The sequence below is a fragment of the Phaeoacremonium minimum genome, assembly GCF_000392275.1.
Source record: "Phaeoacremonium minimum UCRPA7 unplaced genomic scaffold PA7_03_scaffold_377, whole genome shotgun sequence".
In the NCBI taxonomy this organism is placed as follows: Eukaryota; Fungi; Ascomycota; class Sordariomycetes; order Togniniales; family Togniniaceae; genus Phaeoacremonium; species Phaeoacremonium minimum.
Genome location: NW_006921281.1, coordinates 131,854 through 151,882, shown reverse-complemented (window position 1 = coordinate 151,882; position 20,029 = coordinate 131,854). Strand labels below are relative to the sequence as shown.

General features: G+C 51.6%; 5 protein-coding genes across 5 annotated transcripts; 4 read left to right on the top strand and 1 right to left on the bottom strand.

Moving 5' to 3' along the window:
• UCRPA7_4988 (hypothetical protein) lies at positions 1-1,274 on the top strand (the record flags this gene model as incomplete). Its single annotated transcript, XM_007917538.1, has 2 exons — positions 1-715; positions 850-1,274. 2 exons carry the CDS (start codon positions 1-3, stop codon positions 1,272-1,274), a joined length of 1,140 nt encoding a protein of 379 aa, XP_007915729.1.
• A 3,577-nt stretch (positions 1,275-4,851) lies between these two features.
• UCRPA7_4987 (hypothetical protein) lies at positions 4,852-5,262 on the top strand (the record flags this gene model as incomplete). The annotated part of the gene is made up of 1 exon (XM_007917530.1): positions 4,852-5,262. One exon carries the CDS (start codon positions 4,852-4,854, stop codon positions 5,260-5,262), a length of 411 nt encoding a protein of 136 aa, XP_007915721.1.
• Positions 5,263-10,214: 4,952 nt separating this feature from the next.
• UCRPA7_4986 (hypothetical protein) lies at positions 10,215-10,637 on the bottom strand (the record flags this gene model as incomplete). Its single annotated transcript, XM_007917537.1, has 2 exons — positions 10,215-10,514; positions 10,635-10,637. 2 exons carry the CDS (start codon positions 10,635-10,637, stop codon positions 10,215-10,217), a joined length of 303 nt encoding a protein of 100 aa, XP_007915728.1.
• A 4,612-nt stretch (positions 10,638-15,249) lies between these two features.
• Positions 15,250-16,266, top strand: UCRPA7_4985 (putative pre-mrna splicing factor cwc24 protein; the record flags this gene model as incomplete). Its single annotated transcript, XM_007917532.1, has 1 exon — positions 15,250-16,266. The coding sequence occupies one exon, from the start codon at positions 15,250-15,252 to the stop codon at positions 16,264-16,266; it is 1,017 nt and encodes a 338-aa protein (XP_007915723.1).
• Positions 16,267-17,182: 916 nt separating this feature from the next.
• Positions 17,183-17,485, top strand: UCRPA7_4984 (hypothetical protein; the record flags this gene model as incomplete). Its single annotated transcript, XM_007917522.1, has 1 exon — positions 17,183-17,485. One exon carries the CDS (start codon positions 17,183-17,185, stop codon positions 17,483-17,485), a length of 303 nt encoding a protein of 100 aa, XP_007915713.1.
• Between the last annotated feature and the right edge of the window lie 2,544 nt (positions 17,486-20,029).

Genomic DNA, 20,029 nt, shown 5'->3' with positions numbered 1-20,029 from the left:
ATGATGGCCTCTTGTTTAACCTCAGCCACACCTCAAAGCTCTCCAGATCCATCACTTTGTACACCTATATCTGCGTCAACACTCCTGCCCTTTGCTGTGCAGCAAGCTATTGAGCTCCTGGAGAAGCACCGTGCCGCCAAGCTGAAGTCGTCCTCGAACCTCGACAATATCATTTCTGTCTCGCTCGAGCCAGCCGAATTCAGATTGCTATCACATTACCTTTGGGGTCAAGAAAACGAGCAACGAGTTCTGAAACGTGGCAACGGCGCCAATCACAGCCCGGACCTCAACACAAATAATAAAGCAGCTGCGGCAAGCCCTTCCCTCGGCGCCTTCGACCCCGACCTCGGCGCGTACCTCCGAGACGAGGTCGCTTATTCGTATTGCTTCCGGCAGCGCAAACTCGAGATCCGCATCCCGAGTATTTTCCACGACACCGTATCCTGCGACGTAACCAATATCATCCTTGACTCGGCGCGCGCCGCCGCCCGCCGCCTCCCCGAGGCAGAGGCAATTCTCGACTCGCTCGAGGTTCGGCAGTCGCCATCTGCTAACTCCTATCTGGTATGGGATTGGGACGACGACGATGACGAGGATAATATAAAGCCTGCAAGGAAGTTTCCTGACGGCGCCATTGGCTTGAAGGCGGCGAGCGCAAACACCCTGATCGTCGAGGTCGATTTCTCCAACAAGGAGGGGCCGGACAAGGTCAACGGTAAGCAATCTGTCAACATCACGATCCAGCCAAACTCCGTTGTGATACGTCCATGCAGCCACACCTCCCACCTTTCTCTTCCCTTTCCATTGGTTATTGGCTCCGTTGCTATACTAACAGGCTCTCCTTCCCAGAGTTCCTCACCCTCGCCGAGCCACACGACCAAGCCCGCACCGGGATCATCATCGACATTGACTACATGACGCCCGCCGAGCGCCTATCACACAATCTCTCCGAGAACGAATACTCCGCCAAGGTCTCCATTCTCCGCCAGCAGGACTCCCTCGCGCCAGGCAGAAACCCCTGCTCGACCATGGACATCGCCTCTGAGACGTCACTGACGCTCTTCCTAAGCGACCTAGCCGCTGATGCAAAAGAAACATCCGCGGCAGACTTCACCTTCACGATCCCCTGCGCCGAGTTGGCTGCCGTGATTGCGCGAGCGGCCGACGCGCAGAGCCGATGCGACAAGGAGGAGCGTGAGATGGCGGCCGTGTCTGCTGACGAGGTCGCTGCCATCAAGGCTAGGATTCAGCGCGGCTCAGGTGACTCATGGTAGAGGTTGCCAGAGGCAGGATAGCTTTGATAGTATATATGTTAGCTAAAACTGATGATGGTGATCAGATGGGGACTTACCTTGGATCATGTAAAGGTCGTGATGCTTGTTGAAAGATAGAATCCGGCTGCTGATTATGATATGATATTTGAGGGAACAAGTCGCTGCTAAGGATGTTGTAGAGAGGAGAAGATGTTCCGGTAAGAAGTCTCTACCTCGGTCTTATCAAGTCTACCAAATTCAGGGTCACATTAAGTTAACGCTCATCTATAGGCCATACCTTACTGCCAGCAGTTCCGCACTCTTCCACTGAACAAACAAATCATGGCGAAGTGCCTCCTCATCCTGTGCATGATGTGTGGTATTTGGCTGTATCTGCCCGCTCAGATATGAGGCCAATTGTTTGGCTTGACAGAAGCCGCATCACTCAAGATGCCGATGGCCAAAGATTGAAATGGAGTCTAGCAAACTACTCCACGACACCACTGAATGGAACTCAACCCAGATCCATTTTCATTACATCAGAGGAGCCTGGCAAACCATACACATGCGTCGCCACAGCTGTGAAAGCTTTACTTCAGCACGAGACCATCCATCAACTATTCTGTTTGTCAAATTACAGTAAGGAAGAGGCTTTCGACAATACGTATACCCCATTAGACAAGCTAGGAGGACAGATCATCAAGCTTCTATACAGAGCTACAGCTATAAGAGAAAGAAGCATAGTCCAACTGATCCATGGATTTCTTGAAGATAAAGATCTAGACGCTCTGAGACAGCTAGGTTGAATAGTAGGAGTCGCACTTCCTGATGTCTATGATGTGACTTGAGCGTAGAGTCCTCCCAGTCCCATGTTACCAGTACCTATGCTCTCTCGAATCTTCTGAGCATTTCTTCCACCATATTCTGGCCTTGAACAAGCCAGGCTAACATCCTACGAAGTTGCTCTTCGCCTAGCCCATAATCATCGCCAGTACCAGGCCTAACGTGTTGCGATGGCGGCACTTGCAGCAGCCCCCACTCCTTGCTTGGACCTCCTCATAGACATCCGCGTTATCCTTCTAGCGGCTCTAATTGGTTCAGTGACCACAGCCCAGTCTGATCGGTGTACTGCTCTTGCCCCTCGAAACCGCCAGTGACAGGTCCTCTGCCAGCTTGCCAAAACGGGATATCGGCAAATATGTCGTTGCTAGTGATATTCGCGACAAATCTGCCGGCGTCTCCCAGATTCCAGCGCATAATCATACCAGCAGGTGCTGCAGTGCCAGGCAGAAGCGGCCATATCTGCCCCTCGCCCCAGCTTAGAGTGTTATTAGGGGCGTAGACGCACCGCGCGGCAATGACATGCCCATCTCCCCACCTAGCCAGGTATTCCGAACTAACATCTGTGCCATCTTGTGTTCGCGAATGCCACCAGACCACGGCGTAAGGTCCGAGACGTGCGTGCCCCCAGAAGGCAGCCTGAAGTGACGTTTCGAACGGTCGGTCAACCCACGTCTTATCATGGTACCCATACCCTTCAAATGACATATCAATATCGCCAATTTGGAGGGAGACTGTTGCATTAGCGTCTGGCAAGGTATTTGCCCAGGCGACCCCTTTAATTGTTTGCTCGTCGACTCCCGCTGCATCGGTGCCGCAGGAGTAGTGAGGTGCGGCAAGCTATGCGCTCAGCACCAGTTAGGAACGAGGGACTGATTCGGTGTTTGATGAGGGCAGAAGCTCACATTGCCTTGTAAGACTACATTGCCTGTGATACCAAGCTCGGGCGAGTTGATGAAGATCTTGTAGACCGGTCTTGGTTCCAGAAGGCTTGAACCTGACCAGCTGACTTCGGTGCCACCAAAGAATTTCACCTGCATACTCTTGTCTGCTCTTTCGGTAATCTTGCAATTCTCGGCATCTACTCCGTAGCTGTAGGCAGTACCGTTGGCAAAGGAGCCCCATAAGGAAACATGGTAAAGCGTTTGTGCCGTGCCGACTGGCCACTGCACCTCGAAGTTGAAGACGACAGTCTCATTCGTTAAAGGGTTCATTGCGTCGAAATACCATCTTAGACCATTACATTAGTACCTGCCATATTGGGGTGTCCAATAATCTGCCTTACGAGTCAAACGTTGTGGCGTTGGGTGCTGGATCAAGTTTGAAGAAGTCAGCTTGACCTAGCGCTTGGGAAGTGAATTCGACCTTGGTAGTGCCGTTATACCGCTGGTTACTCAGCATAATGACGCGGTCTGCACCATCTCGGTCGGCGAGACAGCTGACAAACAGGCTGGGAGCCGCTAGAACAATAGGTTGAGACTTCATGGTGCTGTTCGATAGTAACTGAGGCTGGTGACGACGGCAAGAAGGCGAATGCACCCCAGCCTCAGTGTTCGAGATTTGACGCGCATCTTAACCTTCTGCCAATATGTTTATCAACTATAATTGCCTGCAGCCCTGAGTAAGTAGATTGTCCGGTGTATCCGACGATACTTGCCCAGCTATAAACCGTCTTGTCGATCATCTTCGCTCGTGACCGTTGTCAAACCGGTCTCGGTCTCGGTCTCGGCGTCAACAGTGCTCCATTCTGGTTGCTACCTTACCCCAAGCACTCGGACCAACTCATCTAAGAGTGAGATATATTCAACGGTAGAGTAAAAGGCAAATCTATATCTACCGACATTGCGAAAACCAGGGCCCAAATGACGATGACAGGTTAGAAGGACGATGAGCACAATGCAACGGGCATTGACCTGGCGGGCACACTTTCAAGACAAAGCTACATTTAGTGAAAAGAGGAAGCTGAAGATCAGACAAAAATGTAAGACTGCTTCAGACTACGGCAGGCTATAGGGGTGACTGTTGCAAAACCCCCAAATCCAGTGCTGAAACGGCTTGGTGGGACGAGTATCCTGCCCCATAGTACATTGCTCAATGTACTCTGGGTTTGAAGCCATGAACAAACATCGGCCCAAAGGCTACGGCTACCTAAAGCTACCCGAGGTATCGTGCGCAACAAAACCTTAGGACAGACCAAAGCAAACACCAAATATCGTCACAATCAGGAGAAGACTTGTCCAGCTTTGCTAACACTAACACAAATTGGCATCTGTCCTGCGGCCCCCTGCGATCCCCACCCCCGACCCTCCTTTGCCACGTGGCGGTCTGCAGGGTCGTGCACTAGTGTATGTAAGCAGGTTAGGTTAGTGGGATTCAGCCCTACCTAAGTACCTGTGGATCTTTTGATAGCTTAGCTTGAGGCTGTCAGGTATGTACCTGTACCTGGACCTGCCTTAGCTTAGGTACATCCCGCCTCATCGTGCCTCATCTCTTCTTCCAGCAGCAGCAAAGCAAATTAGATCACAGCCGCGTTGTTGGGGTTTTTTGGTTTGTATCGTGTCGCCAGCGGGGACATTTGTCGTCCTTCTTCTCTTGGTTGCTTGCGCTTGCACGCACGAACACACGAGGTCACAGAATATGGTCATTCCGACTGCCTCTGCCTCTACCTCTACGCAGGCATCAACTGACAAGCCCATAAAGCTACAGACCTCCAGTTCCCACTCCAGTGCCGTCACCGCAGCATTCGCAAAAGACGAAAATGTGTGCTGGCCAGATCGTGAGCGTGGGCTCAGCCACCATCGGGCTCTCGGCCACTTCGGAAGGAGATGATGAGGATGAGGGCGACGGTGAGGACGACGCGGAGGACAGGCCCAAGCATGCCGACGGTGCTAGCGCTGGTAGTAGCAAGAGAGCTGATCCTGTTGCGATCGAGCACCAACCCGACAGCCAGTTTCAGCACCGCGAGGCCCTTTTCCCTGGCGAAGTGCTCGAGGTTTCCTATTCACAAGACCCGAAGACACTCGAGAGGCTTGCTTGGGATTATATACAACATTCGAATGGTGACATCAAAGCCGTCATTGGCATCGCCATCAACTACAAGGACAGCCAGGCACCTTCGACCGTCTCGCTGTGGCGAGCAAGATATGTCTTTGAAGATGCCCCGACGTAGTCACACTCGAGGTTGACGACACCATTCTATACCAGGTACGTACATGCTGTGAGATCCTGGCCTGAGGGCCCGCCCTGCTAGGACTTCAACATTGGCGGCGCGAGAGGCTGCAGGCGACGACGATTGGCCACGGCCTCTGCAGAAGAGAGGCTGGCCAGATGGTTCTTGCCCCTGGAGCTTCCCCAGGTTCCGCGATGGACGTTTCGGGGAGGATTTGGATAGGTTGATACATGTGCCACGCGGAGATGCTCTATGGTGGTCGACAGGATAGGGAGGCCGTGGGGTCTTGCAAGGGTCTTGGCGATCATGTCGTATGCTGTCTTCTGATTGATTTGGCCAAGCAACTACGCTGCTTACGCATGCCGACGTGTGGTTATAGCACCCTTCACGCACCTAGGTAGCTGGATGCCTCATTTGCCGAGTCCGAACATTGGTCTTCGTTGAGATCATCATAGTCATAGCTCTACTGTGTGCTATCCTAGCATCTCAGATCAACCACCTTTTGTAGAAGAATGTTCTTAGTGATGAGCACTGGATACCTTACCTTACCTTATTATGCTAGCAAGTTTCCAGCCACAAGATTCCATTTCCTACAATGCACCAGTCACAAATAAGTGTCACTAATGCCTGGTCACGTCATGCACGGCTTCATCGCCTTCTAGTCCACGAGCCCGGGTGTCCAACAATAAGCTAACGGCTGGCGGATGTCGAGGCCGCGCCTGAACTAAGCTCCAATTATCAAGTGACCAATTTTCTTCAATACGCTTCTTAGTAACAGACTTAGGCAGTACACTGAACCCTTGCTGTAGGCCCCACATTAGCAGGACCTGTTGTGTTGTCTTTTCTTTTGCCTGAGCAACTGGAAGGATGGTATGGTTGGTATATAATGGGGAATTGGTGCTGCCCAGTGGCGCGTATGCAGTGGCATGGATACCCTTTGATCTGAGATACTTGACTAGCTTAGGAGATGGATTGGCAGGGTGTAACTCGATCTGGTCCACTGCAGGAGTAATCTTAGTGCTCTTAGCACTTAGAAGTTTCTCTATATTCTTGATACCAAAATTGCTCACACCGATATTGCGTACTTTGCCGGTATCCAATAGCGTCTGTATCTCATACCATGTATCGACAAAGTCCCAGTCAGGATAGTGCTTCTCGGGGGTTTCAGGGTCGGTACTTGAGGGTGAGTGCATCAGATAGAGATCGATGTAGCTGGTCTATAGGTTTTGCAGGCTAATCTCCAAGCATTCCATAACTCGTTTATGCCAGCAGTTGTCCAGCTTAGTAGTGAGCCAAACTTCCCCTCGAGGAATACCAGATGTTTTGATACCGCCGCCAATCTGCTTCTCATTGTTATATGCAAACGCTGTGTCGATATGACGGTAGCCGCAGGCAAGAGCAACCTCAACAGCGTACTAAGTTTCGTTAGGATTAGGTTGCCATGTCCCTAGGCCAAGAGCTGGGATCGCAGCACCTGTATTGAGAGTACACCTTTTGCTATAAAGATATTAGTCCCCCTCGCCAAGTGTAAGCAGGCGAATTGAAGACATCTGGATGTTTGGAAAGCTATCTTACGCTCTGTTCTGGAGGGAAGCCATAGTCCAACACCTTAAACTCGCTAGTTCTATGGGGCTTAGATTGACTATGTATGAAAGTATGACGGGGAGTGAGTCAAGATGAAAATGTCTGGTGTTTAATTAGTTTTCATAGATACCCCCACGGTCTTCTCCAGTACGGCGGGCCACCCCTAACGGCCCCACCGGGTCTCGAGGAGACGCCGGTTTGGGCGGCCTCGGCCGATGGCTAACACTCCGGACCTTAACGCCCCCGCCCCTTTAGAGCCAAGCGATCTACTCCAGCGCTTCGCTGTTCCCGGAAGGAAAATGACGGGAACCCCGCCTTCGGCAGCATTGCCGACTGATGCCCCGCCTGCAGGGCTATTCACCAGGTAGTGTGAACTCCAAACCCGGCTTAGTGCTTTGAGATATAGACTCGATTCTCAGACAGCAGCATTAGCATTGTATCGGTATTCAGACAGGAAAACAAAGATGGTTGAACCCATGTGCCGCTGCTAAGGCATGTCAAGACGGTCGCGGGTTTCTTCAGTCAGTCAATATACCCAACCATGCCGCACTTCCTTGGCCTTAACTTCTCCTCCCCTTATAATATTGTATAGATGAAGGGAAACGAAGCATCCGCGAAGGGCGTGCACCTCGACTCGATCTTCCCTCGAAATTACGCGTAGAGGATCAATTTGAAACCCTGCCCCTAATCATGTGATCGCGTTGCGTCATGAGGTCGTCGGAACACAGATGTAGTTTGTACTGCTCGGTGTGCCTGAGAGTTCCATTCCAAGCGCGGCAAGTGGGGGCAGTCGACATTCGTTGAATCGAACGCAAGAATGCGGGGAAACCCTAATGTTGAGGTCTGAAGCGTAACATAGAACAGGGTGATACTGTGATACTGTGATACTGTGATCCTGGCACCGAGTCCAGCGAAGCACGGAATGTGGAGGTGAAGGTATAAAATCACGGCAGGTAAGCGCCTCTTATATTGCTAAGCAAAGCCAAATTTCTCTAGTCAATTGCTGTGAGTAATTTATAAGCCACGAAATGAGTGGCCATATACTGCAGATGAGCGCTACCTTTGTGGTGGGAATCTTTCTCGCCGCGTGGCTAGTCAAGGTTTGCTGGCTGACTACAAGAAATGAGGCCATCGTCCTAACAGGAAACTTCAGGTGCTAATTCGAGAATTCCTTTCGTCACTACGCGACATCCCGGGGCCGTGGTACGCCGGCTTCACACATTTATGGCTGAAGAAACAGACGCTTGCCGGACGAAGGATGCACTATGTCCACAGCCTACACATGAAGTATGGCCCTGTTGTCCGCCTTGGGCCCAACGAAGTTGGGATTTCGGATCCAACTGCTTTCAAAGAGATCCACCGTATTGGCAGCGGATATCTCAAGAGCCCATGGTATCAATCCTTTCGGAAAGGAAAAACCCGAGATATCTTCTCCATGACTAACCCCAAAGAACATGCCCAGCGGCGGAAGTTGTTCGCACCGCTCTTTACCAACTCGGCATTGATTAATAACTGGCATGACGAGATCGTAACAAAAGTGGCAATGACCATCAACAAGATGAAGCACGAAGCCCGTCTGACCGGAAAGGTGGATATATTCAAGTGGTGGACCTTTATGACGGCAGATGTTATCTCACGCCTGAGTTTTGGAGAGCCGTTTGACATGTTGCTACAAGAGAAGGTATATCATTCACCACCCCTATCCTAGTGATCATGAGGGCTTGGCTGAAAGTTGACTGCACAGAAAACAGAGCGCATGCAGAAGATTGAGGATGCGACAGTGTTTGGACTGATCTCGTCCGAACTACCACTACTATGCTCCGTTCTTCAATGGATTCCTGTGACATCTGTGCAAGACGTGGTCAATGCAGATGAAAAGGTGCAGGAATACGCAGAAGAAACAATGCTGCGCGTGAAGCGCGAGGGTCTCGGCGCAAGAAATGTGTTCTCCAGGCTCCTTGCCGAGAATGAGAAGGATAGCAATTGCTTGACTGACTACCAGCTTGCGTTTGAGGCCGCTGGCCTTATCGTTGCCGGCTCTGGTACCACCGCTGTAACGTTGACATACCTGGTATGGGCAGTCCTAGCAAACCCCTCAGTCCAGGCTACGCTTGAAAATGAGGTATCAGCGCTGCGGTCCGATTATTCAGATGCCGACCTTGACGCTCTCCCGTACCTTTCTGCAGTGATCGAAGAAACCCTTCGACTCTACGGGGCTGCACCCGGAGCACTGCCGCGTACCGTGCCCGAAGGTGGCGCAACTTTGGCAGGTTATTTCATCCCAGGAGGGGTTACTGTCAGCACCCAAGCATACACCTTGCATCGTGATAGTGGCATATATCCAGAACCAAATAGGTGAGACTCTTGTCTGACCATCCGCCCAACTTGAGCGATCTGGAACATAGCTTACGATCTGACCTACAGGTTCGTCCCGGAGCGGTACATCTCTCCTTCAGGGACATTCCAGCCATCCCAAGGTCCATATGCCCCATTTGGAGCCGGCTCTCGCACTTGCCTCGGCATGCACCTAGCGCGCATGGAGCTTCGACATGGGGCAGCCCTCTTTTTTCGGGAATGTAGGGGCGCCGCACTCTCTCCATTGACCACTCCGGCATCAATGGAAATGATAAATTATTTCCTCATTAGTCCGGTAGCAGATCAGTGCTGGGTTGTTCTCGACACCGTTAAGGAGTAAAGACAGATGGGAAAAGAGATTTGGTGCTATGATTTTTCTTAGACCTTAAAATACTGTATAAAGAGTCCGTGATCAAAAGCTATTACATACATGCCACTCCTCCTACTATAGTAGGTCCCTTGTAAATAAGGATACTACTTCTATATATCTCTAGTTGGCTCGCAAGTATAGAGAGTGTTTCAAGTGTGTAGCTGTAAATGACTGCGCCATAGTGACTTGCGCGCACCGTGTGGTGCGTGTTTCCGCAGGATTTCCGACCACATTGCAGAGTGGCTTTCCCATAATCAAGCAGGAGATACCAAAGTCTGACACTCGAGCAAGATCTGCGCGAATCGTTGCTAGAAATGTGACGAATCTTCTCGCAAAAAAATGGGGGTCTGGCGGAGATCACGTCATGTTTAATCGTCATGTTTAACGTAATTACTGGAGTGGAAATGTTTTGATTCTCGTACTATCGTCTACCCAGGGCAAAGAGTAGTAACATTCGGAAAGCTGATTAGAAAACCTCCTATCCCTCTTCTTCAGTCAATCCTTCGTAATCCCTTCCCTCTGCTTAGTTCGATCGATATTACACAAAGTTGTCCGTGCGCTGTTCAGTTTGCAGCAAATGCTCGTGGTTCTGGGGATGCGCAGAAGTCCCAAGAGAACTTAGTCTGTCCCAGAAAAATATACGTTAGATCTCTGTTGCTCTGGCGACGAAATGGGGGCAGGGGAGAAAATCCAGCGTACTCTTGCGAAGAAGGTAGTCGCGCACCAGCGATTCGATGCCGCCGAACCAGAATATGCCGACGATGGTGGCAGACACGATGGACCGGACGCAGAAGAGCTTGATCCTCATGTTGGTGGCGTGCGTCAGCAGAGCCTTTCGGGCCGCGAGGTCGTCGTCCGGGTGACAGAGCCCGGCGACCTGGATTACACCGTTGCCGATGACGACATCACCAGGGTTGCTGGGTGCGGGTGTCTTGGGACCGCCCTAGGGACCGAAGACTGCAGAAGGCAGCTGGTTAGCAAGCTTCCCGATCGTTTGCCGACGAGGAGAATATGTGATAGATATATGGGCATCATTGGTGAGGGAAAGTGAGATCCAACTGACCATAGCCGAGAAGTCGAGACGCGACCGCAGCCCAACCACGCTCGGAGGCGCTCTCCATAGCGATTGTTTGAATGACGATAGCGCGGTCTGGAGCGAGGCGATGACGCAGGATGCTGGTGCGGCGAAGTGCGAAGTCGAAGTTGAGGTCGAGGCCGAGGTTGGAGTTGGCCAGACCAAGAGGACCGGAAAAACGGCTGGGGAACGCCATGGTAAAGGCAGAGGCTACCGTCTTGGGAGCAAACGACTCGAGATGTCAGATTCCCGATGTCAGATCACGGATGGGCGGCGTGAAAGGTCGTCGCACAGCTTGTCGTGGCCGAGATGGTTTTTCTTTGTTGTGTGGTGTTGTGTCGGTCGCGATCGTCACGTACAAAAGACATCGCCAGGGCTCGGTGAGTCACGGCATTGACGAGATGAAGTCACATGACTGATGTTCTGGCTTGAACTACACATGGACGACGGGATGCAGGCCTTTTGCCACAGCCAGCCAGCCATCACAGCTGCGCTAATCCAGTAAGTAGGCTGGTTGATGATGCGCCTTCGCTGTCTGCCTTGCCGACATGTATGTGCCTCTCGGGAGCATCAACGTCGATCCCGCCACCACGCAGCAAGGGCCGTCAAAGATCATGATGCTGGGCTCTCCGAGCTGACATATACCGATCTTTCCCACTCTCGATACGTCGTTCAGCACATCCTCACGCCAACATCGCTTATCCTGCTCCTTGATTATGCGAGAGCTGGATGCTGAACATGGCCCATTTCCCAGCAAGCATAAGGGGGATGGAACAAAATGAGCGCTCATGACCCCTCGAATCTTATCTTGTATTAACCCTCTCATACGGGCAGTTGCACTCATTCCATCCTTCCAGACGGGCAGGTACAACCATACTACCGGCGATGAGCTGAAGGCCATCCCATCACATCACATCAGCTACGAACGACGCCATGAAGGGGGCAATGAGGAAACCTACCCACCGCTGCGATGAAGGCTGATCCTCCCAAAGCCTGAAGCTCAGAGCCTTGCTTGTACTTCCTCCCCATGGCCAGGGCTCATGAGTTACGATGGCAATAACATCCAATATTGTCTCAAATCGACATTGCAGCACAGTTTCCTGGATCTGGTGTTTTGTCAAGGCGAGTGAGCTTTCTTTTCCAGGGGAGATCAAGAGTGCCACCGTTTCAACATTCAGTCGTGCCTGATGGTACCTTACCGGCCTCCACACCATGCTTGGCTTGTGTGCGCCAACACAAGACAACGCATCATCTTGGCATCGTACAGGGGTAATGAGGGTGCTCCATTGCAGCCTGAATGGTGTCCTCTGGAGACCCACCGACACGAGCGCCCTAAAGTCAATTGCGCACACGTGAAGCTGTGAATCCCGAGGCTGCTATCATGAGGCAATGGATATTTCATGACGGTTCTGCTCGAAACTGCGGCGCCTCACTGTGCATGCAGCGTTCTGTCACGCTAAGGTAGATGTTCTTGGCGGGGAACCGCCAGCGTCCACTTCGACATGGTGAGCATAGACAAAAGTAAGTTCAACCTTGTGTTGTTGTTGGCAGCCCTTGGCCATGGGGCGTGACCAGCGAGCAAATCACGCAAGATGAGCCGCATTTTGCGAGACGGGGTTACTCGCAGGTCGACCGAACGGCCACCAGCCAATAGAAGGTTTAGCTTAGGGATAACGTTCGTGGGAGTCATCCCCGCAGTTATTAGCGATAAGATGGCCAATCGCCTTAACCCGCCTTCGCTCAAACTGGCCTGGAAGGCCAACCTCAAAAGGTCTCCTCCGAAGCTATTCACGTCCACTGGGAGCATTAATTAAGCATCCACCCCCTTTTCATACACCGGCCTATTTCTCGTCATGAGAGGAGGAGCTTGCAAGCCGAGGGCCCGTCGCTCTCGTCTCAGACTCTCCAAGGCGTCACAGGAGAACCGGCCGGACGTCATTGCCAGCAAGATTCTAGGTAAGCGCGCCAAATGCTCCCGCTTCGGAAGTTGGAACAGACCACACGCTAATCCAATGTGCAGAGCTTCCACAATAAGTTGGATGCATATAGTGGAAATTACTACCACAGACATTCTGATGGTAAAGTCACTTGGCTCGAGGACTCTGACGATGGGAATTGAAGGCCTGTGTTTACGGCTCCTACTGCTTCGTACTGTAGTATCTTCGCAATTGAAACATACGTAAAAACTGGCAAGACGGATTGGCAAATGTGTTGAGCGAAGCGTGATGGCGTTGCTTTAGTGGACATACTGAAAGTTGCCGAATGTTTTTTTTTATAAATCCGCTCATGGGACCATGCATGCGGACGTCTATGTTGTCAAGGATTTCTTGGTCGTCCGTCGCGGAGGCCGGAACTGGCGGATGATTTACCACCGGGTGGTAATTCTCCATGGTCGACAGAACACACTATGTAGTGCGAAGAGGATTGCATGAAATAAAAACCAGCAAGAACTTTGGAAGCGGGTCACAATCACTAATGAAGGCCCAATCCTTTCGTGTCTGCAATGTCGTCGTATGGGGATTCTGGTCTGGCACCGAGTGCCGCACAACTTCAACTGGTGTTCTGGTGCGTGCGTAGCGCGAATGGTGGTCGGTGGTTGAGGTTAGGGCCTTCTAGGTACGCTTGAATAGCGCCTTCACAAGCTGCCTCGAAATTTGTTGCGTATGAAGTCGATGCGACCAATCCATTACAGTGAAATCCCCGATGTTGAAGTCATGATGTTACAGAGTGTTATTTAGACAAGGGAAAGGCAAGCATGTATTGGTATTGGTATTGGAATTGGAATTGGGTAGTACAGCTTGAATGAGGAAGGGCAGCTTTGTATGCCCATAGAAAGCACCCCTCTTGAGGGGGCTCGTGGTGACGGAGACAGTGGAATACTCACTGACAGGCGGCGAACAAAGTAATAAACTGCACACAGGAAACACCAACCAAACCAAGGGATTCCTTTTGCGATCGGCTAATACACGACGACAGCAAGATTTTCAGTTGCAAGAGCAACTGTGCTCTTTTTTCTTGATGAACTATGCGAGGATCCCAAGTTTGAAGTGTTCCGGCTCCGATTGAGCGAGCATTTCACGATCCCGTGTACAGTTTGCCCACCGTTAGAAAGAGGGTGTAAAAAGGAGCGGAGTACGAACGCCACGCGAAGCGCGGCACCATCATGTTCCCGGATGGCATGCCCATGCCTGATGGGGACAGTGACTACAGTGTCACTACAGAGTGGCAAGCGATCTTTCATCAACTCCCGAGAACTTGCAAGCATACTACGACCTGTAGGCACGGGCGGTCCACGTGCAAGCACTGCAGACACTGCAACAGCCATCCCGACGAGAATGTTGTCAACTACGGTGATGAGACCGGTTTCTACCCGCCCTCCCGGCATTGCGAGGCGGCTTAACCGCATCATGCAGGTGACTCTGCGAACTGATGCGAGATATGATATTCGCATGAAAGGGGCTTGCCGGCGATGTACCATCATAGAGCGTTATCTACTGGCGAGGAGGAACATCACCTTACCGATGACCCCTTCATCTGCCCGTGACTCGCGGCTTTGGGTAAGTCGGTATGTTGCTATTTGCATGATCAATGCTAAATGGTGGCCGGCTACCAGGGCCCTCAAGGTCGTGAATATCTCGGATCTCCTTGTTGACACGATTCGCAACCGGCAGTCCCGCATCGCTGACCGTCACGGCGTCGCCTCGGGTGAAGAATACACCTATCACCGGAAGATCGTTCTGGCCTTCCAAATGCGCCGCATCCGGGTCATAAACAGTGTTGAATATATCGAAGACGACGTGGGTTCTAATCCCCCACCTCTCTCTTGCGACATATAAGACGTCTGTAGGGTAGTTTGGCGTAAGCTTCATCTCTTTCTCCAGAAGACTTAGTGTCATCTTGATCATTTCTTCAGGTCGATCCCATGCTTGCGATAAGTGTGAACTTTTGCTACCAACGCTGATCAAGACTCGCTTTGCTGGACCCTTTGTTCCCATCGCCCAAGTAAGGTGGGAAATTGTGATGGAATCGTTAGTAAGTTGCATACGCAGCTATACAAGCTGGTGCTTTGTCAGACGTTCGGGCCGGCACAAGTGGCGTGCATGATAGGGAATAGTACGTTCGGTATATGAGAATGCAAAAGCCATGAGCGAGACTGGGTGTGACCAAACGTGACATCAGAATTGCTATTCACCGCGTTCACACTAGTTTTGCCGCTGCTTAGTGTCACCAAGATAGGTACCTAGGTATGCATAGTAGTAAAAGTACTTTTGAGGTACAGGTCCACTTTGGACCTCACTAAGATTACAAATGAATTTCGCGACACCCATTTCGCATTCTTCTGTAATAAACAGAGTTTGGGAGAAACTAAGAAGTATCCTAACTTTCATCATTTAGTAGGTAATGTGGCTCCTAGGGACTTCATTTTTTGTTACCTGGCGGAGGAGTACCTCTGCAGGTACATGGTAGGCAGTTCCGGCAGTTTCGATCCTCCGTGCACCGACATTTGTCATCCCGGTCTGCGTGCCGCAGATATCTTCGCCGCCGGCGGCCCAATTCTTTTGCGCATCCCAACAACCCTCGAGTCTATCGTCAGAGAACGTCAATGATGGACAACAGCAATGCAGAAGCAGCTATTGCCCCAGTAGCGATTTTCAAGAAACGTGGCGCAAAGGCGAACCTTCGAAAGCGGCGAGCGACGCCGCCACCGAACAGTGATAGCGACTCCGACTACACCTCGTCAGAGGATGAGGCTGGGCGCAAGATCAAGCGCAGGAAGAAGAACACTGGCACAGTCACCGCTTCGTCGAAGAACTATGCGTCCGGCGACCAAAATCTCTCGACGACTGTTTTCGAGGCGGATCGCAGCATCCCGATAACGAATTCCAATGATGCGACCAAGCAGAGCAACTGGTTTGACGAGGGCGCCGACGGCGCTCTCTCGGCCAAAAACCTCCTTGGATCAACGAGAGCCCTGCCAAAGGAACCCCAGACATCTGATGGCACGTATAAGGGTCTAGCAAACCAAACGTCATTCATCCAGAAGAACCCAGATGCCCCCAACAGATCGGTCGGACCTGTCAAGGCGCCCACAAATATTCGAACGATCACCGTCACAGATTTCGCCCCTGATGTTTGCAAAGACTATAAACAAACCGGTTTCTGCGGATTCGGTGACAATTGCAAGTACTTGCACGCTCGCGAGGATTTCAAGCAAGGGTGGCAACTAGATAAGGAGTGGGAGACTGTCACGAAGGGCAAGAAGAACCTTGGAGGCACAATCGTCGCCAGTGCCGACAGGAGCAAGGGACAAAACGATGACGACGACGAGGAAGATGATATGCTGGATAACATTCCATTCGCCTGCATAATATGCAAGGGTCCATACAGAGCCCCGATCATCACTCGCTGTGGCCACTACTTCTGCGAGCCATGCGCACTGAAGCGGTATCGAAAGGACCCCAGCTGTGCAGCGTGTGGAGCAGGGACAAATGGCGTCTTCAACTCAGCTAAGCGTCTACAGAAGCTGCTCGACAAGAAGCGAGAGAGAGCAGCTAAGAAGCGGCAAGCAGCTATTGACGCTGGTGAGGAGGTCAGTGATGAAGAAGAGGAGGAGGAGTAGCTGGAAAGACAAAGATGACGGCACATCGTGTCCGCACTGTACACTACTGCATCGCATATGGCGAAATGATACCAGTCGGTCAGGCTCATACCGGCCATAGAAGATTAAATATACAATCTACCAAAGATGTTTTGCAAGGTGCCGAGACCAGTAAGCTGTTCGAGATGACAACGTCGAGGAAGATCAGTGATTTGAAACACGAAGGAAAGGAACCAGAAGTAGTAGAGAAGAAAAGAACAAAATCCAGTCAAGGGCATAGGAAGTGGTCGATCCTACCGGTATTTGAGTTGACGCTGAGGTAGGTAGTGTGCCCTCTATCGAACAAAGGACCTCAGGTATGTATCAAAAGCTTCCAATAAGACACGGGCCCTTATTTCCAATCTAGATGCTCTATAGCACATCCTTCATATTTGCAATAACCACTCTTGACGGCAAGATGGACATCCCATTGTTGGGCCGGAATCCTCAAAAGCACAGAGAGACAGCCACGACTCGTCTGCTCGACCTCGACAAGGACCACAACAGCGAGGCGAGAAACAAAGGCTTGCCGGCTGTCTTGAGTGGGCGGAAAATCCAAGCTCGAGGCCCTGAGTCCATCAATTTCAAAGTTCGCCGGTTATCCTTCGGTGAGCACCAGATGGAGCACGCGTTAGGCGACTTACGGTACGTAACACACCACAACACGACTTGAACACTGCCTCCCTCATCCAACTTGATTTGTCCCGTTCGGGCAGCTTTTGCGCACCGTACTCCTATCACACTTGGGTATTGGCTACTGGGTACACTGCACCAAACGGCTGATCTCCCATACCCGCCTGCTCCACCTCATTTGCAAGACTTGCTGACAGTGCGGTGACTCTCTTTGTACACGGACAGATATCACTATACCGCCACAACTGAGGAGCTCGTCCTGCTTATGCCCATCCCAGAGCATGAGAAGGCGGTTGCCTACTCTTGCGATCTGCTCTGGGGCGCCAAGAAGGAGAAGGCGGCGGCACTCCGCAGGCAGGGTATCCTAGACGGCGCGGACTTCCTCGATAGAGTTGAGATTGGTGGTAGCCCGAATCTACCATGCACAGCCAGCAGCAGCCGCCGCATGAGCAACGGCAATGGCAACAACGTCAATGCAACTGCTGTCAACAGCCGTGTGCCAGACTGGTCCTTCGAGGACAACATGAGCTACACGTTTGTCGGCCTGGTCGCCATGAGCCAGACCTAGGAGGAGGCCAAGGACCAGGCTGTCAAGTGCATCACAAGCCCTCAGAGCCAGGTTAGGAAGGTGCTTGTGCTCAGTCTGGATTACGATCGTGCGACGAGAAGTCTTGTTCGCGGAGGCGATGCCCGCATCGGTGTTTTTGGGCTTGCGCAAGAACCACGACCGCGACGCGACGTCAAATCTGGCGACAAGAGGTCTGCCCACACGTTTCTCGACGAGGTCAGTTTGACCCTTGCTCTGGCGCTAGGTCTCCCTCCTCCCATTATCAACTGTGCCCTCTCTCACTACTGCAACCGGCTAATCCCAGCTTCAATCACCAGTATATCCAGAAAGAAGGCGCAGCCGCTCCCCCTTCGACGAAACTTGTTGTCGGTCTCCAAGACTTCGCCAATCCAATGAACTACGCTCGCATCGCCCGCCTCAGTGAGACAATAGAGATCTCTTTCGAAAGCCTTCGCAAGCTCGTACACCGTCTTGAGCAGCGGTGCTGTGGTCCGAAACACGAAGAAACGGAAAAGCGTGGCATGCAACTCCGGTCTCGGCAGAAGCAGAAGGGGACGGAGAAGCAAAATGCGACAACCAGCCCGGCTGCTGCTGCGAGAAACAATCCGAGCGAGTTCCAGGAGGAGCACTTGCGCGCCGCCGTCGGCTGTATCAACCACAATCGCCTCCGCGCTTCGGTCCGCCACGCGCCAAGAGGAAATGTGGCGATGCCGATGAGGACTGGCGAGTTTTGCGAAACCTGAAGGCAGGAGGAGGGCAAAGTCGAGAATATAGCACTACTATGGCGTCTTCCACCTTTTGTATTTTAGCCCCCAGTGATGCATGAACCTTCCAAGATTCAGACTAAGGTACTTTGGGTATGTCGAGTGAAGAATTATTCTACCGGATTCTAGTACAAGGGGGGACCTGCGCAGTATATATGGTACATTGCGTATACAGACATCTTTATGTCTCTCTCCGGATACCTGATTCAGGTAGGTTGTGTCACTACAGGTGTGTGTTCCAGTGTGGAAACCATGCAGGGTGAGACAAACGCACACACTCACAACATCGTGAAAACCTCACCTGCCCCCCGTCCAGGTGCTACCTTATTCGATCACTTACAAGCGAACGACTGATAGACCGATATGAGTGTCACTTCTGCATCCCCAGGCATCATCAACAGCTCATTTACCGATCCGGGCTGTCACGGTTTCCCACATACCACGCTGAGTTACGCCGCGCCATACCTCTGGGGTCATGATGGCGTTCAAGAACACAAAGACAATGAGACCATTGTCCGGCCTCCTCGAGCTCGACTGCAGCTTTGATCCCAAACTTGTTACTTCTTCCACCCCTTTCTTCTTCTTCTTCTTCAGCATTCCTCACAACACACCTCTCTCCAATCTTGTCATCGTGTCCCCGCCGAACAACGTGGACTTTTCGAAGACAATCAACCTATTCTGTCGCGAGGATGACGGCTTCTGGTTATGATTCTGGTTCCAGCAGGCAGACAAGATGATAGATACCTTTTACCGCGATCTTCTTTTCAAGCTATTGTTATGAATGACCGGGTGTTGCCATACGCCAGGAGCAGCCCATGGAGATGGATTACCGCCGCCATCATAACGAAAAGATGGAGCATTTGGTGGCTGGCACCAAATAGGTCAAATCGATGGGAGAACCAGCACTCGGGGATCTACTCGCCTATGTCAGCGGAAGCAGCTTCGGATGACGAAGGAGACGACTAACTCTCAGTACAAACACCATGGCACCCATCAAATTTGCTACGGCCACAGTCGCAATCCAGCGCAGTGACATGCGCGAATCCATTGCGTGCCATCCGTATCGCAAAAGACCATGCGCGACGAAGATGATCCATGTCGCACCGAGGGATGTATAAAGGGCCGTTCGGAATGCACGAAACCTCGGCTCGCGGAAGCTTGCATTAATAGTGAATGGACTGGATAAGACTGCGATTGCCGTTGTCTGTGTGAGAGAAAGGCTCAGCTCAACTCGAAGGTGCGGCAGATCAAAATAGTGGTCCCTATTACCAGTCCCCAATAGGTGTTTTGAAGGGTAGAATTATCGTAAAAGCCGTAATAGATAGTAGGAATCCCTGCACTCCACATTAAGACGATAATGCCGAGATAGTCTAGATGGTTGAGCAGTGAGGCATAGCCTATGCTGTGGTTGCTAAAGATGTGAAACCTTATTTGGTGAGATATGAGCTCTGCTTCGACGTTTGGCGAGGAAAGGTAGTTTGCAAAACTTACAAAGTTGACAGGGTGAAGCAGACTGAAACCCCTTCGAGATAGAGTGAAAAAACAGCGAAGTCGGCCAGTTGGCACTGGGGATCAGGTGTGCAAACGTTTCTATGAAACCAAAGAGGCAGCACCGCAAAGACAATTGCCCCTACAAAGTGCGTGTAAATGTTGACAGTCTCATTATGCAAACTTGCACAACTTCGTAGAGAGACTGTAGCAGAGCCGGAGGTGGGACTGTCCACTGAGCGTCAGATTGATGGTGAGACTCGGGCAGTGGCCAACCTAAATCATATCTTAC